The following is a 17,948-nucleotide window of genomic DNA, read 5'->3' on the forward strand; positions in this document are numbered from 1 at the left end:
ATACAAATTCCTTCTTCAGTTTATGTTGTTTAAGTAATAAAGGAGCATCAGATCTTCATTCTCTTGTCTTATTTACTTAATGATATTTTTTTTATCATCTAAAAATTAAAAACAAAGTTTGAAAATGCAAATATTTCTAAATCTGGGTTTTCAGAATAGTGTGAAATTACACCTGAGGTTTATATATTATATTTGATTGCATACCAGAGTAACTAAACACTATTACAACATACTTCAGAACTTTAGATTCTTGTTGGACTGGAATAATTAGAATTATATACTTTTTTATGTGTCTGACGGAGTTAACACAAATCAAGTTTCAAAGGGAAACATGTGAATTTGTTGAAAATGTTTTTCTTTGCATGGTTAAATAGCTCAAACCTTTCTCTACATGAATATACAACTCTAATCAATATAGTGTGCATTCTCAAAATATAATATTAAAAAGTGTTTTGTCCCGACTCTCAAGAATCAGTGTACATTATATCTATGGTTCACTATTGATTGATTGATTGAAAATGTCTAGATGTAACAGTACTGTCAGCAAGCACTATGATATCTGATTTGTGAGACCTTACTGCCCTCTAGAGGAAAGAAGGAGAGCGAGTAGATATTTCACTTTTCTGATCTTCTGAATGAATGATGAATGAATGAAAACTTTATTTAACAGATTGCCGAATGGGTACAATACAGTACGGCTCAATACACACAATTGTTAAGGGGATGCAGACCAGAGAAATACTTTCGTCTTGTTTACATCAGGGTCCCCCATTTTCAATTCATAGTGACATTTATGACATACATTTATGACATACATGACATCATGACATTTATGGCATATGGCATTCTAAAGACCTAATCACCTATATAGAGTGAGGTTGTCCTATAAATTATATTCCACGTCATTTGCATTTTACTGGTCAACCATACTGAGGAAAGGCTATATATTATTATGGGCAGTCGATTTCATATCTCTCTGTCCCCCGTCATCACCTGACAGAGGCTAGCACACTCAGAGACAATGATTAGCTGATGATTGTTGACACATAGGGTTGAAAGGGCACTTTCCTTTACAAACTATAGAGACTGTGCGGGAGCTTATGTGAGTTTCGAACTTGAGGGGAAGGAGGCCCCCCTGTTTCCGGCGCCACTCGTCCGACAGTAACTTCATCACATTCCTCCAGTTGATATTGATCCCCTCGTCTGTCTGTCCGCAGGCTGCTGTCCCAGTCCAGGAGGAACACTGTCCGCAGGCTGCTGTCCCAGTCCAGGAGGAACACTGTCCGCAGGTTGCTGTCCCAGTCCAGGAACACTGTCCGCAGGTTGCTGTCCCAGTCCAGGAACACTGTCCGCAGGTTGCTGTCCCAGTCCAGGAACACTGTCCGCAGGCTGCTGTGCTGTCCCAGTCCAGGAGGAACACTACATGGACCCGCTCGCCGGCGCGCCATCTCCCAGCGTCGCGCTAGAGCGCGTCTCAGCCGCGCTGGGTTGCGCTCCGACCTCCGGCGACGTGGCCGCTTATCTGGACCGACGGGACGAACTGAGGCATCTGCGGGACGAGTTTCTGGTGCCGAAAGTGTCGGACCTTCCCCCGTGTGAGTACAGAACCGTATACAGTACAGTATAGTGGCTGGCAGTGTTAATTTTGTCAACGAAAATTATGACTAAATATGGTCGTCAACAAAGCTTTTTCCCCTGACTAAATCTAGACTAAAACAGAAAAGACAAAATCGAGACTAAAACTGACTAAGACTAAAATGAAAAATAAATGAAGATGACTAAATATGATAAACGAAAAAGGAGCATTTGACACATGACTAAGACTAAAACTATTGGTTTGATTATGTCTTATGGTGTATTTATGTGGAGCACTTCTATGCTCTATAATGTATATATAATATAATTTTTGTACAACCAGGGGTCATGTCTGCTTCACGTTCGGTTTACTTTACTGTTTTTGTTATTTTAAGACTGGTGAGGGTCTTTAACTGTTTACATCTTTAACTCATTACGTTATGGGGGGAGTGGGGAGAGGGGCGTCTACATGAATCTATGATCCCAATAGAAATGAATGTGAATTTGACTGACTGTAGTGGCACACAGAATTGCATTACAAGAGAATAAAATGCCTTTTTTTTTCATTAACGAAAACTAGACAAAAATGTCATCCGTTTTCTGCGACTAAATCTAGACTAAAACAAAAAAGACAAAATCGAAACTAAAACTGACTAAGACTAAAATGCTCAGACCTGTAGTTGACTAAAACTGACTAAACAAAAAATAAATAAAGGTGACTAAATATGATTAAAACGAAAAAGGCTAAAGACTAAAACTAAAATTTAAATAGCTGCCAAAATTAACACTGGTGGCTGGTGAGTACAGTACCGTATACAGTACAGTAGTAGTGGCTGGTGAGTACAGTATAGTATACAGTACAGTAGTAGTGGCTGGTGAGTACAGTATAGTATACAGTACAGTATAGTGGCTGGTGAGTACAGTACTGTATACAGTACAGTAGTGTATAGTGGCTGGTGAGTACAGTACAGTATATACAGTACACCCGCTGGTTGCCACTATATTCCTGTGCAACTCGAATCAGTGCAAACTTTATAGACTATGAATTGAAAATGGGGGACCCTGATGTAAACAAGACGAAAGTCTTTCTCTGGTCTGCATCCCCTTAACAATTGTGTGTATTGAGCCGTACTGTATTGTACCCATTCTGCAATCTGTTAATAAAGTTTTCATTCATTCATTCATTCAGATCACTGCACCATCCACATTCATTCATCCCCCCCCCCCCCCTCTCCCATGAACTCAGGCCCCGTCCACACGAACGCTGGTTTTAATGTAACCGTGATTGTATGTGCGCAGTTGCACTGTTCGGCCACACACAACCGGGGATTTGCTACACTGCAACCGCGGTCTTTGAAACCGGTGGCCAGGGTGGAGTTGTGCGGTTTTGCAGTTGCGTGTGGGCATAGCAACCGAGGTTATTCCCAGTGTTTACAGCAGAGCTGTCGCAATTATTCCCCATGTTCACGGCAGACCGCGGGGTAGAGAGATTATAGCAGAGCCAACTACACCAGTGTTTACAGCAGTCCCAAGTAGCGTTATATGAAAATGATTGTAACAAACTTTTGTTCGAAACGTATCGTCTGTGTTGAAGAGTGTTGTGATCGACTGATGTCTTGTCGCATTCCTGACCTGACGCTGAGAGTAAACATGTAGCTGCAGCCTGCAGCTAAACTAAACTCATGTGTTGTCAAGTTATTGTTATAAGGAACCCAGTCCAGACTGCATCCCCTTAACAATTGTTTGTATTGAGCCGTATTGTATTGTACCCATTCTGCAATGTGTTAAATAACGTTTACATCCATTTCATATCGGTAACGTTACCACAGTCATTACGTTAGCATTTAAGCTATATACTATACATGGATATAGCCATTCACATTAGCATGTAGCTACAACACCGGCGGTCTTTTGTGAGACTAAACTATCCGCTCTTGGTGGTAAATTGTGTTGCTGATGGTTTTGTTTCATCAACAAAATGAGAGGCAGAACACAGTGAATGTATCCGTTTGTTTATTGCAGTTTCTTTCTTTGCTGAAAATAATATGTTCCGTTGGCAAAATGATCCAGTCCAGCTGTGCTTCTAAACAGGAAGTTTACTTCTTCTTCTTCAGTTAATTAATGGCAGATCGCGACCCAACAGGAAGTTTAGTGAGCGTACAGCCTTTTCTGATTGGTTGAAATGGCCTTCATGTCTGAACAACATCGCCGCCTACTGCTTTGGCATTGTATTACATTGTACTAAATGTATCGGTTGCTGGGATCCCAGCTCTGCCGTGAGTACGCAGTTATACACGGTTGTCCACCTGTGTTCACCGTGTGGACGGAGTTTTATTTTTTCAAACTTCGGTCATATTAAATCCAAACCCTCGTGTGGACAGGGCCTCAGAATACCGGAAGTGTGGTCTATAGAGATTCATAGTGCAGCTCATAATTCACTTTTTATTTTTCATGAAATTGAAGTTTAATCAAATTTTGTCTGCATAAATAGTTCTTTCACGATTGCACACTTCAGCAACACTTCAAATGTTTCTATGTCTTCTCATATTTGTATATTCATTATATTGTTTACACTTTTTTCCCCAAATGTTTTTATATTCAGATATGATCCCTGTATTGCCTATATTTATGTCTTTGTACTATTACCCTACCCTACCCAGCTGATACCGGGATGTCTGCCATAAGTCAATATCGGTTATCGATTTAAACCGATTAATTATATTGTATTAGATTAGATTCAAATGTATTGTCATTATGCAGCACAACGACAGTTTGGCATCCAACCAAATATAGCAGTAAAGTGCAATAGTTATATACAATGTACAGGTGATTCAATCGGGTATAAAAGATATAAATGAGTACTACTGAGTGAGTAATAGTACTAATCGATGTATGTACAGAGTTGTAGTCAGTGGTGCAGTGGTCATGGGACGGGGTTGCACGTCGTTCCATCTGCTTTTTGAGCATGCGCACGTGCACGCACATGCACGGATGTGCACGCGCGTGCACGCAAGAATGGCCCCTCGACTCTGCGCCAAGTACGCACCTGGCTACTTTGCATAACAATAGCTCAGGTCGTCGGGTGTGTTCAAATACTACAGTTGGACCATTCAACACAAAACCTGCGAATGAAACGTGTTACATTCCATTCCTAGAGGCATTTAGGCATCATCTTTATTAGCGAGGGAACATTTATGCAATCCCTTACGAAATCACCACTGAACCACTGGTTGTAGTATTAATGTGTACAGTGATACAAGTATAGAAACACTATGGTAGTTAGAAATAACACAGTCTTAGGCTTAGAGAGGCTTAGGCTTAGCTTCTTCCCCCAGGCCATCAGAGTCCTGAACAATGAACATTGAGTACCACAGAACACTGAACTATCCACACATAAGCACACATGAGCACACACACGACACGCACGCTGTGCACGCTCACACACTAGCAGCCACTTTAACACTTCAACATGAGCGGGCACACACTCATGCGCACACACTCACACTTATTGCCAAAAGGAAAGGCCACTTTAAAACAGTATTAGCAACAGTAACAGTGTATTGCACTACCAAGCTACCTAGCATGTCCTATATGCTCTGTAAATAACTATGTACAGATACCGATTTTGATGTCACACTATGTTACCTGTTACCTGTTATTGCACACATTTTTTGTATTGGATTCTATTATATGTTGTACCCACTGTATTGCACATCGTTGCGGGCAAGACCACCCGCATTTCATTGTATACTCGTATGCCGTGACAAATAAAACTCTTGACTTGACTTGACTTGACTTGTCTCAAATGTAATGGTATTTGCCTCTTGTGTCTCTGCAGCTGACCTCTCGCTCGTCGACGGTACTAAAGAATGCATCTACTTTGTGGGGAACTCACTGGGACTTCAGCCCAAGATGGCCAAGAAGTATATCGACGAGGAGCTGGAGAAATGGGCCAAAACGTATACAACTACATTTACCTAAAGATTTAAAGGAACACGCCAACATTATGGGAGATGCTCTAACCGTTTTCTCCAAAGTCAGACAAGAAGATAGATACTGTAACTGAGGGGTACAATTCCCTGACTGTATTGATAAGTATGGTATCATTAAACCACTACCGCTTTATGTACTTTAATTACTGGCCATACAGTACATGATATATAAATATGATGAACACTTCCCACATTGAATCGGTTCCACACAAAGGTATAATCAAGTATTTATTGCAGCAAAAGGTACATAATATACTTCTCTATTATACTTTGGATGCGCTTATAAGGCAAAGGAATGTGCGTAGGCAAATCAATAATGAATGTCCATTCTCTGGTTACGCAGGAGGTAATTATACAACCTGAATCTTAGGGAATTATATCTATGGTACACTAGTAATATATAGCGGGAGATACTGGAAGGGTCCCCCCGGTTGTAAGCCAGCAGGGGTAGAGGATCTGTCGGTAGTAGAGAGTCTGGTCAACGATGACTAAGGAGACTCCAAGTACAGGAGACGGTGCAATAGTCTCTTGATCCACAGACGAATACAGCTGTTCTCCGTAGACTGTAGCTCCACAGTGAAGAAAGCTAGCCGGCCTCAGGCTCTCTGAGGCGCCGACTCGACCTGGCTCCTCACAGGGTAAATCCCACACGTGTAGGCGTCGGCGATTCTCCACTCCATAAATCACAGGACCAAAGCAAATATAATCCAGCCGCAAAGGGCTATGTAGTCGTCGGGTAGATTAATCCAGTGTACATGTCCACACGGTTCTCGTCTAGGTCTCCTCGGGTGAAAGCGCCATGAAAGCAGCCCAGCCTGGATAAGCACTCTAGCTGATACGAGGAAGCGTTGGTGATGCTGGTCACTGTAGAACTTTAGCCGCACGATACACTATACACAAATAGACTATTACTGACTTAATAGAAATATGTCGCACTCGACGGTATAGCGCCAAACTCTGACAACTCAGTTATTAATTCGCACGCGGTCTCAATGCTCTATTTGGGGGCCAAACAGGCCATACTTCACCGCACGGAGTATCGTGGGTGAGGCTTCAACTTATTGGGTAACTCTTGACTTCTGACTAAGTGCTTCTGTATTCACCTGCGCCATATTTATATGCACGGTGAACAATCTAGTGCCAGCCTCATTTCTGTCTCGTAGCCCTGGGCAAGGCCGGGCATGTCCAGACATGTCTTGACGGTGACTTTGAACCTGACTCCGGAGGCATGGCTCTGGCGCCTGTGGACCGCTGTCCAATAGGAGAATGAAATATTATGGTCTGCACTAAAGGGATATTCCGTGTATATGTACAAGGAATATACAAGGGATATCAAACGATATACAAATACTATGCAATATATATCAATCAATAAATATATATATTCGGTTTAATCTGATCCTTTGTAACAGCCGCCCCCTAATTAGTCCCACCTAATTAGCTAAGCAGAGACAGATTAACCGCACTGTCCACTACTCAATGTCTGTTGTGAGGGGTCGGGCAGTTCACAAAGTCATGGGGTCATGGTCGCCATCGATAGTATCGGGGAGCCTTGGCAGTTCTATTAGCCTCGCCACGGGTCGGGTGTAGATCCGTCCTTGGACGAGCACTTCGGCTGCTCGGACCTTTCCGTCGGCACCGGTGATCACTTTGCTTACGCGGCCAGCCGGCCACATAGCTCGGGGTAGTGACTGGTCGATAATCATGACGACTGTTCCTTCTGTCAAATTGTCTCTCTCTTTCACCCATTTCTGGCGGGTCTGTAGAGACGGTAGATAGTGGAGTAGGAAGCTGTTCCAAAACTTGTCAGCCAATACTTGACTGTACCTCCACATTCTTCGGCCGTTCGCTTCTTCAGGCCTGTACATTGTCTGTGGTAGCGCGGGGTCCAGCCGCCCCATCAAGAGTGTGTTGGGGGTGACTGGGTCGACATCTGCTACATCACTTGAGACGTAACCGAGGGGCTTTGAGTTCAATACTCCCTCGATCTCCGTGAGGACTGTCATTAGGACTTCTTCCGCCACGGTCTGGGCCCCAAGCACGGCGTACAGGGCTGTCTTTATTGAACGTACTTCTCGTTCCCAAGTTCCACCGAAGTGAGGTGCGTTCGGGGGATTAAACTGGAAGTCAATCTGGGATGGAGCGAGGTGGGTCTTAAGTTCTGGGCCCATAGCTTGGAAGCTCTCTCTCAGCTCTCTTTCTCCGCCTTTGAAGTTTGTCCCGTGATCAGACAATAATATAGACGGTTTGCCTTTCCGCGATGTGAATCTTCGGAAGGCCATAAGGAATGAGTCTGTGCTCATGGTTGGAAGGAGTTCTATATGCATCGCTCGGGTGGTCATGCATTTGAATACAATACCCCACCGCTTCTCGGTTCCTCTTCCTTTCTTTATATACAGCGGGCCGAAACAGTCCATACCGGTGGAGTGAAAAGGCTTGTCGCCGAGTCTGAGGCGACAGGGAGGTAGGTCAGCCATCCGGGGTATACTGGGCTGCGCTCGCCACTTACGACAGTCTAGACAGGTTCGCTGGAAGCGCCGCACTGCTTCTCTCCCTTGCAGTATCCAATAACGACGTCTGATCTCCGCGAAGACTCTCTCTGCCCCGGCGTGATGCACATCCTCGTCGTATTTCTTTATGATCAGCTCTGTGACCTTGTGTCGGCTGTTTAAGACTGGGTACTTGACGTCATCCGGTAAGTCTGGAGCTCTCCGCAGACGACCACCCACTCTGATGAGACCATGGGCGTCGCTCTCGGGGGCTAGGTGGAGCAGTCTGCTGTCTGATGGGACGGGCTTTGCTCCCTGTAGACAGTCTAGCTCATCGGGGAACGAGTCTCTCTGGGCTCGTTGTAGTAGAAGAAGTTCTGCTTCTTCGTAGTCAGCTGCTGTAATGTCAGTAGTGAGCTGAACCTCTGGGTGGTGCCACAGGAATGTCTTTAGCTGCGCACTCTCTAGGGTAAGGCAATCGTCTATGTCGGGGTCTGTGGAGACGAGTGTGTTCAATCCACAGAACATAGATTTCTTGTTTTCTGCCTCCTCTTTACTCGCTTCCCGTGGGGTGGGTGTATGCCACTCTTCTTCCGGGAGCTTGAGGAACTCTGGCCCGTCACTGTATAGGTTGTGACGGGTGAGGTCATCCAGGGACATTCCCCGGGTGATGACGTCAGCTGGGTTGTGTTTTGTGTCCACATACCTCCAGCTTGCTACTTCTGTTAAATCTTGAATCTCTGTGACTCTGACTCCCACGAAGACCTTGTATCTGCACGAATCAGACCGGATCCATGTGAGTACTGTCGTGGAGTCTGACCACAAGATTGTTCTTTGCACCGGAATGGTGAGTTCACGTTGGATTAACGTGGCGAGTTGCGCTCCTGCTAGGGCTGCGCAGAGCTCTAGACGCGGGATAGATTGTTGCTTTCGTGGGGCTATTCTTGAGCGAGCCAGGATGAAAGCAGTATGTATTTCTCCTCCCTCCTCTCGGGCACGCAAGTAGGCCACCGAACCGTAGGCTACTTCGGAGGCGTCGCTGAAGACGTGCAGGTCCATCTGGCACGTCTCCGACCTCACTGTGGGTGGGAAGTAGCTGCGGCGTATGTTGACACCTGGGAGTGAGCTGAGTTCCGTCTCCCACTCTCTCCATGTGGATGCAAGGTGTTCGGGTATGGGGTCGTCCCAGCCCTGGTCCTTGTCCCATAACGCTCTTACAATCATCTTTGCCCTGGTGGTGTAAGGTAGAATACATCCCAACGGGTCATATTGTCTGGCGAGTGTTCTGTATACACTCCGTCTGGTGGTCGGTAGTGCAGTCGACCTTCCCTGCTCCTTGGTCAGGGGTGTGTGTTTATAATGGAGCGAGTCTGTTTTGAAGCGCCAGACTAGTCCTAATGTCATTTCTTGGGCTTCTCCTGGGATGGTCGCCATCCAGGTCTCGCTGCTTGCTGCCTTGTCCTCGGGGGAGAGGCTGCGCAATACTTGCGGGTCGCTGCTGGCCCACTGCCTGAGATCAAAGCCGCCTTTGATCAGGGAGGCGCAGAGCTTGAGTAGAAGGGCCTCGGCTTCTTCTGGCGTCGAGACGCTTTGCAGACTGTTGTCCACGTAGAAACTATTTCCTACACTTTGTCGGACCTCTTCATCAGCTGCTGGGTCCTCTGCGACGTGTTTTTGCAGTGCAAACGTAGCACAGCATGGGCTGCATGTGGTTCCGAAAGGGAGGACTTCCCATTGATAGATGGCTGGTTGCTCATCCCCGATCCTCTCTCTCCATAGGAACCGCAGCAGGGGCTTGTCCTCCTCCACTAGTCTCACCTGCAGGAACATCCCTTTGATGTCGCCGCTGATGGCCACCTTGTCTTGGCGGAAACGTAGTAACACGCCTAGTAGAGAGGGGCCGAGTGTTGGGCCGGGCAAGAGCTCTTTATTCAGATTTTGTGATCCGATCTGGTAGCTGCAGTTGAACACAATACGATCCTTGCCGTTGTGGTGGACTTTGTGGTGCGGCACGTACCATGATTCGGTCGTCTGATCGGCCTCTTTAATGTCAATTTTCTTTATGTGTCCCGCTGTGATTAGCTTGTTAATCTCAGCGCGGTACACAGTCTCTTGAGCGGGGTCTCTGGCTAGGCGCCGCTCTGTGTTCAATAGATACCGCTCCGTCGCTTCTTTTGGGGCGTGGAAGGTAGGCATACCCTCTCGCCTCAGGAGTGGAGTTGCGTATCTCATCACTCCGTTGACTTTGACTCTCTTTGTCCCTTGCTCGAGGAGGGCTATAGCGTAAATGTCTTCCTTGGAACGAATGTCTTTCTTTTCGTTCTTAAAGGGCATTGTCTCTAGTGTCCATAGCCTCTCGACATGCTGTAGGAGGGTGGTGTCTTCTTCTGTCACTCTGGAGTGGAGGCAGTTAGTGGCTGCTGTTCGGTTAAGAGACTTAGCGAGGGGGCCTTGTAATGTCCATCCTAGGCGGGTCTCGACTGCTGCAGGACAGCCTCTGGGCCCTGTGTGGACCCGGTCAATCGGGACGAGGAGGTCTGCATGGTCGGAGCCTATCAGCAGGGTCGGGGTGGCACCGTCTATGAGCGGTATAGGTAGTTGACGCAGGTGCACATATTTATCCATCAGCTTGGCGATGGGGTAGGTGTACTGCGACAGGCCTATTTCTTGGCTGGTGAAAGCATTAGTAATCCTATACCGTCTCTCTGGCTGCCCGCTTGCTGCGATAGTGAAGGAGACATTCTCGCCCTTTATCGTCTTTAGATCTCTTCTTATTGTCCGAATCGTCATCTGGTTTTCGCTCCCCCGCAGCCCCAGCTGGGCCGCAGCGGACGCGAGGAGAAGGGTCTTCTCTGACCCGTCGTCAAGGACGGCGTAAGTGTCCATGACCTTATCTTGGTAACTCAGTGTTACGCGGACCACCTTTAAGAGCACCCGGGCGCCCCCGCTGCTGGCGGGGTCAATGTACATAACACTTGCCTTTGTGCTGCTTGAGGGTGCAGGCTTTCTTCTGTTACTGTCGTGTAGGACATCTAGGTGGGCTCCGTCACACCGATTACACCTCTTCTTTAAGCGGCAATCGGCTGCCATGTGACTGCGCGCACATCGGTAACAGCGTCGGTTGGACTTTATCCATTGACTCACCTCGTCGGCGGTCATCTTCTTGAACGTGTCACATTGTGACAACCAGTGTTCCTTTTCGCAGTACGGGCACACCATCTTCCACTTCTCTTTCATCGAGGGGGTACTGTGGTTCTTGCTGCTTGGTACTGATTCTGATTGGTGCATGACGGTCACCAATCTTCGGCCATCGTTTGCTCTCCTAGGTCCCTCTCTGGAGCTTGGGGTGCTCCGCATGAACGTATCCAACCGTAGGCTGTTGACTTCTCTCGCCAGGAAGTCGGCTAGGTCTAGGAGGGATGGCTCGGGACCGTTAGGATCACGGTGGTCTCTTTGCCGCCTGAAGCGCTCTTGTCGGGCGGGCGGAAGCTTCTCTAAAATCCTCTCGACATTAGAGTTTGCGTACAGTTTGTGCATACCCTTTTCTCTTTGCGCCCCCAGCATCCCTACCAGGGATTGTACCTTGATAGACAGGTCATCTAGTGAGCGATTGTCTGTGGCTGGGGGTAGGCGGTCAATATGCCTTATCTCTTGTATTACGTAGTCCCATATGCGTCCATATCTTTGGTCGAGTGCTGCTAGAGCCGCTGTGTATGGGGTAGTAGAGGTGGCATAGGCCAGCGCTATATTGTGCGCTCGGGGCACCTTGAGGTGCTTCAGTAGGATAGCATACTTGTACGGTTCATCAGCTACATCGGACATCATTGTCTCTAAGCACATTCGTAGCTCCGTGTACTGTGCTCTGTTCTCGTGGGTGAAGTCCGGAAACGTCGGTGTGCCAATGTATGATGCCATGGATGGCTGGCACATCGGTGAGCGTTGGGAGAGAGGCCTCCTAGGCGAGTCTCCTCTTACGCCTCTTGGTGGGCTGGTACCTGCTGAGTACCATGGCCCGCGTATCCAGGTGCTGTTCATCGGGGCTGGTCGTGCGTCAAGCTCACCCGTGAATTGAGTCGGGGGTCTGTAGCGCAGAGCCGCGGGGGTAGAGCCTGGGCTGTACTGGACCTCCTGGTCCTGTGGAGTACTGTGCTGCTGTCGGGCTTGACTCTCCTCCTCTCCCTCTTCTTCTTCCTCTGGCAGGTCCTCTAGATCCTGTAGTCGTCTATTTAGCCTCTCCGCGGTGTAGACCGTTTCTTCCTTGTAGCTGGGTCTCACTTGGACCGGTCGGGGAAGGGGTTCGGAGGGGGGTATAGGCTCTCTCTGGTGGTCGGGCTCAGGGTCGCTTGATCGGGTAGGGGAGGGTGCCCTTGACCCTTGTCTTGACGAGGCCCTGGAACCCCGTGCGGAGGGAGGGGGTGTTGCCCTGGTGATCAGCTGCTCCATTATCTGCGCTTGTAATCGGTCGCGCTCGGCTTCGCGCTTGGTGAGAGCGAGGTCGCGCGCTGCTTCTCTTTGGGCACCGGCAGCGGCGCGCTGGGCTTCGGCCCGGTCCCTTACCATATTCTCTTCCGTCTGAAGGCGTCTAATCTCTAGACGTATACGATCTTCGTCGCTCCGTTGCTGCGCCTGAAGGCGTTCTCTTTCCATGGAAGAATGTTCGCGCTCACTAAGCGTCTGTGCTTGGAGTCGATCGCGCTCTGTTGAGGCTGCTAGGCTGGCGAGGAATGCCTGTGCCAGCATCTTGTCCGCCTCGCTGGGGGAAGACGCTGGTTGAGGTGATCCGCTCCTGGCAGTACTCGTTGGAGATCTGTTCTCCTGTGGCGAGTCCTGGAGATCCATCTCCGGGGTGCTCTCCTCTTCTTGTAGCGGGTAGAGTTCCATCCCTGGAGGGCTGTCTTTATCCTGGAGCTCTCCGGGGACTACTTCTTCGGTCTTGGCGGGGGGTAAAGTCATGTCGGGTCCCTCCTGGTCCCTACCGTGAGCTTGGTCAGTTACGTTAGAACCCACTAGGGCCTCTATTGGCGGGGTAGCCTGGTCGATAGGGTCGGACATACTTTTACTATCTACTTTTTCCGCGTTTACCGTCTGTAGAAAGCTAGGTAGTATATTGGCAACGTAATCCTCTAAGTACTGAGGTGTCTGCCGTCTACGCTGCGGGCGATCTACTTTAGGAGAACCGTTTTGTGGAGTGTTCATCATAGGCCATGTCAATATTAATACCACTATATTAATATTACACTAGTTACCCTCCGGCTCGAAGGACCAATTGTAACTGAGGGGTACAATTCCCTGACTGTATTGATAAGTATGGTATCATTAAACCACTACCGCTTTATGTACTTTAATTACTGGCCATACAGTACATGATATATAAATATGATGAACACTTCCCACATTGAATCGGTTCCACACAAAGGTATAATCAAGTATTTATTGCAGCAAAAGGTACATAATATACTTCTCTATTATACTTTGGATGCGCTTATAAGGCAAAGGAATGTGCGTAGGCAAATCAATAATGAATGTCCATTCTCTGGTTACGCAGGAGGTAATTATACAACCTGAATCTTAGGGAATTATATCTATGGTACACTAGTAATATATAGCGGGAGATACTGGAAGGGTCCCCCCGGTTGTAAGCCAGCAGGGGTAGAGGATCTGTCGGTAGTAGAGAGTCTGGTCAACGATGACTAAGGAGACTCCAAGTACAGGAGACGGTGCAATAGTCTCTTGATCCACAGACGAATACAGCTGTTCTCCGTAGACTGTAGCTCCACAGTGAAGAAAGCTAGCCGGCCTCAGGCTCTCTGAGGCGCCGACTCGACCTGGCTCCTCACAGGGTAAATCCCACACGTGTAGGCGTCGGCGATTCTCCGCTCCATAAATCACAGGACCAAAGCAAATATAATCCAGCCGCAAAGGGCTATGTAGTCGTCGGGTAGATTAATCCAGTGTACATGTCCACACGGTTCTCGTCTAGGTCTCCTCGGGTGAAAGCGCCATGAAAGCAGCCCAGCCTGGATAAGCACTCTAGCTGATACGAGGAAGCGTTGGTGATGCTGGTCACTGTAGAACTTTAGCCGCACGATACACTATACACAAATAGACTATTACTGACTTAATAGAAATATGTCGCACTCGACGGTATAGCGCCAAACTCTGACAATTCAGTTATTAATTCGCACGCGGTCTCAATGCTCTATTTGGGGGCCAAACAGGCCATACTTCACCGCACGGAGTATCGTGGGTGAGGCTTCAACTTATTGGGTAACTCTTGACTTCTGACTAAGTGCTTCTGTATTCACCTGCGCCATATTTATATGCACGGCGAACAATCTAGTGCCAGCCTCATTTCTGTCTCGTAGCCCTGGGCAAGGCCGGGCATGTCCAGACATGTCTTGACGGTGACTTTGAACCTGACTCCGGAGGCATGGCTCTGGCGCCTGTGGACCGCTGTCCAATAGGAGAATGAAATATTATGGTCTGCACTAAAGGGATATTCCGTGTATATGTACAAGGAATATACAAGGGATATCAAACGATATACAAATACTATGCAATATATATCAATCAATAAATATATATATTCGGTTTAATCTGATCCTTTGTAACAGATACCAATGTCCTTTCTGTGCATTCAGTAGAAATCTATCCGGCTGCACGCTAGCCTAGCTTAGCACAAAATGAATGGAAGCGGATACGGATCAGCTAGCCTTGTTTAAAACTCCGGGAGAGGTGTTTTTGGCAGCTAAGCTAGCATGTCCAAAATGTAGCAGTAAAGTGCAACAGCAATATACAATGTACAGGATATTAAACTGGGTACAAAATATACAAATTAGTACTACTGTGTTTAGTGCTAATTGATTGATTGATTGCAAACTTTATTAACAGATTGCAGAATGGGTACAATACAAACAATTGTTAAGGGCATGCAGACCAGAAAAATACTTTCGTCTGGTTTACATCAGGGTCCCCCATTTTCAATTCATCAAGACATTTATGACATACATGACATACAGATATACAGTACTGTTTCATCAAGACATTTATGACATACAAGACATACAAATATACAGTACTGTTTAAGAGAAAGAGATCATAAAAAAAAAATATATACATTCAAAGGGGAAGAAACTGTACATTGAAGGGGGTTGGGTGGGGGGTTTGGACATTTACCAGGGCCAGTTTCTAATTGCAGCCACCCATAGGTGCTCTTTGAGAGCGGTTTTGAAGGAGGGTAGGGATTCACATTCCTTTACAGCTTTGGGTAGGGCATTCCACATTGTTGTGGCATAATTGCGAAACGTGTTTGGTCCCTTGTTTGAGCCGAATCTGGGTTGAACATTATTTGTGGAGCTCCCTCTGGTGTTGTGGTCGTGGAATTCACTGACCTTTGGGAAGTATTTCGACATGTACATCTTAGTGGTGTAGTGTATCTTGTAGACCAGTCCCATTGCAAGTTGCTGTACTCTGTCGTCTACTGTAAGCTATCCTAGGTAGTCAAAGTGGGCAGGGGTGAGGTGGGTTTTAGGAGTAAGGTCAAGCAGTAGTCTGACCAGTTTGTTTTGTGATGTTTGTAGTCTTGTTTTTAGGGCCTTTGAGGTGCTTTGGTACAATGAAGTTCACAGGGTTTGTTTTTGTTTTCCTCAGCTTTATCATTGATGACATTTGTTTGTGCAGATTTGATCATGGTGTTTACATCTAATCAGATGTATGTACATAGTTGTAGTATAATATGTACAGTGATACATGTGTAAAGACAGTATGGTAGTAGTCAGGGGAGGAAACTAACTTTTTGGCTTACCAGCCAACTGGCGAGTATCTGATTTTTTTTACCAGCCAAACAGATTTTTTACCAGACAAAAAAAATCGCTAATTGTGATAATTACTTCTTTGTATGTCAAGCCGTGTCAATGTTGTGTATGCATCTGAGTAGGCACACTGTGCCTTTAAGACAGCACGGTGGTCTTACGACAGTGCTGTGAAGTACCGTCAAGTGTTGTGGTAACGTCAGTTGGGTTGGTGTGCTGTTGTGCACAGTGCACTGGTTGAGCTAGCCCCTTTCGTGACTGCGATGTGCAAGCCAGGGGCTTTTGAGCATGAAATAAAATGTCTAACCTTACGTCGTAGTCCGGTGCTTTTTTGGAAACATTATAGTCATAACAGATACACCTAGCTGGCTGATTTGAGCACACGGGGCTAACGTTAGCTAGCAAGCAGCTATAGCTAAAACGCTAACTAGAAGCTAACCACTGTATACAGTTCCAGTAGACTAACATTACACCTCTGTGATTTAAATGTTTCCTTAGTAACTTATACTCGAGGGTTGTACTAGGGTTGGATGCAGTTCCCCGTTGGTCAGTCTGTCTGTTTTCCATCTTCTGCTGTGTTTAACGTTATCTGTTTGCGAGTGCTCCTGATGGCTAGCCTAGTACCGCGGGACTTTTATTATTATATGTCCGCGGGTTGGCCAGTACTGCGCAAATGTTTATTAAACATTATATGTCCGCGGGTGGTCTTGTGCAGTGCTCTCGTGGCACTGTCAACTAAAGCGAACACTCAGAAGACGCACACCGTTTGCCAGTGCAGTGATTGCAGAATGTTTTATTTTTTTGTATACTCGCCAGCAGGGGAGGAAACTAACTTTTTGGCTTACCAGCCAACTGGCGGGTATCTGATTTTTTTTACCAGCCAAACGTAAAAAATACCAGCATTTGGCCAGTAAAGTGGCCTAATTTCCTCCCCTGGTAGTAGTCATACTTTCCAGCAGTGTAACTAGTAGTAAGAGTAGGATATGTACAGATATAGATATTGTATATACAGATATGTAAAATAACTATGTGCAGGTAAATACAGACAGGTGTGTATAGGTATCTATGTGGTGAGAATAAATATATATATATATGTATATGGTACAGATTTCAGAGAGATGACAGCTGAGGGAAAGAAGCTGTTCCTGAGTTTGCTTGACTGTAGCGCCTCCCGGAGCGTGAGGAGGGAAAGCGGTCCGTGATTGGGATGAGAGGTGTCCTTGACAATGCCTTCCTCAGACACCGCTTGTGATGGATAGACTCAATAGTAGGGAGTGATGTACCGGTGATGCGCTGGGCGGTTCTCACCAGCCTCTGCAGTGCTTTCTGGTCAGAGGCAGAGCAGTTGCCGTACCAGACTGTGATGCAGTTGGTGAGGAGGCTTATGGCACACCGGTAAAGGTTCACCAGGATCTGAGGAGACAGGTGGGCTTTCCTCAGTCTCCTCAGGATGAAGAGGCGCTGGTGAGCCTTCTTGACCCGTGCTGAGGTGTTGAGGGTCCAAGAGAGGTCTTCAGAGATGCGGAAAGCTATATTGTATAACATTCAATATACAATGGTAAGCGTATTTCCTATAATGTTGGTGTGTTCCTATAAATGAAAAATCTGCTCTAGAAAAACTATTCAGCTGGAGACTTTAGACCTCAGATAATTCAAATTTAAATCTTAGATAGTTAATAAAAATGTTGACCTTTTAGAATTTAGAACTATAGTTAATTTAGACTTCATAAGGGTACTTCACAAAAAATCAATGCTGAATTATCTTGAACATAATTAATCTCACACACATCTAAAAACACTAAACAGTTTTGCACACATTCATTTCAGTTGACAGATATTGAGAGTAAATGAGTTTGATGATGTCACCAGTGATGTCACCGGTGACATGGGATCCTTGTGTTCAAGGTAGCAGTCATATAAGACGAGGTATTGTTATTTTCTACATCATTTCACGGGGGTGTAATTAACACAACAAGGATTCAATGTCCCTGATGACATTACTGGTGGCTATATTCAAACTCATTCACTCTCAATAACTGTCAAACTCAATGAATGTGTGAAAGTGTCCCTTTAAACCTTAG

The 17,948-nt window shown here is 46.5% G+C and overlaps 1 protein-coding gene across 1 annotated transcript in view; it reads left to right on the plus strand.

Annotated features, from left to right (window-relative positions):
• Positions 1-1,384: 1,384 nt before the first annotated feature.
• kynu (kynureninase) overlaps positions 1,385-17,948 on the plus strand; it is a gene marked incomplete at its 3' end in the record, with an annotated part of 52,512 nt that continues 35,948 nt past the window's right edge. The window contains exons 1-2 of the mRNA XM_084324464.1: positions 1,385-1,595; positions 5,414-5,534. Coding sequence (XP_084180590.1) covers positions 1,424-1,595; positions 5,414-5,534 — 293 coding nt within the window. The 5' untranslated portion in view covers positions 1,385-1,423. The remainder of the gene's footprint in view (positions 1,596-5,413; positions 5,535-17,948) is intronic.

Source organism: Notolepis coatsorum (assembly GCF_963971535.1).
Source record: "Notolepis coatsorum genome assembly, chromosome: 1".
In the NCBI taxonomy this organism is placed as follows: Eukaryota; Metazoa; Chordata; class Actinopteri; order Aulopiformes; family Paralepididae; genus Notolepis; species Notolepis coatsorum.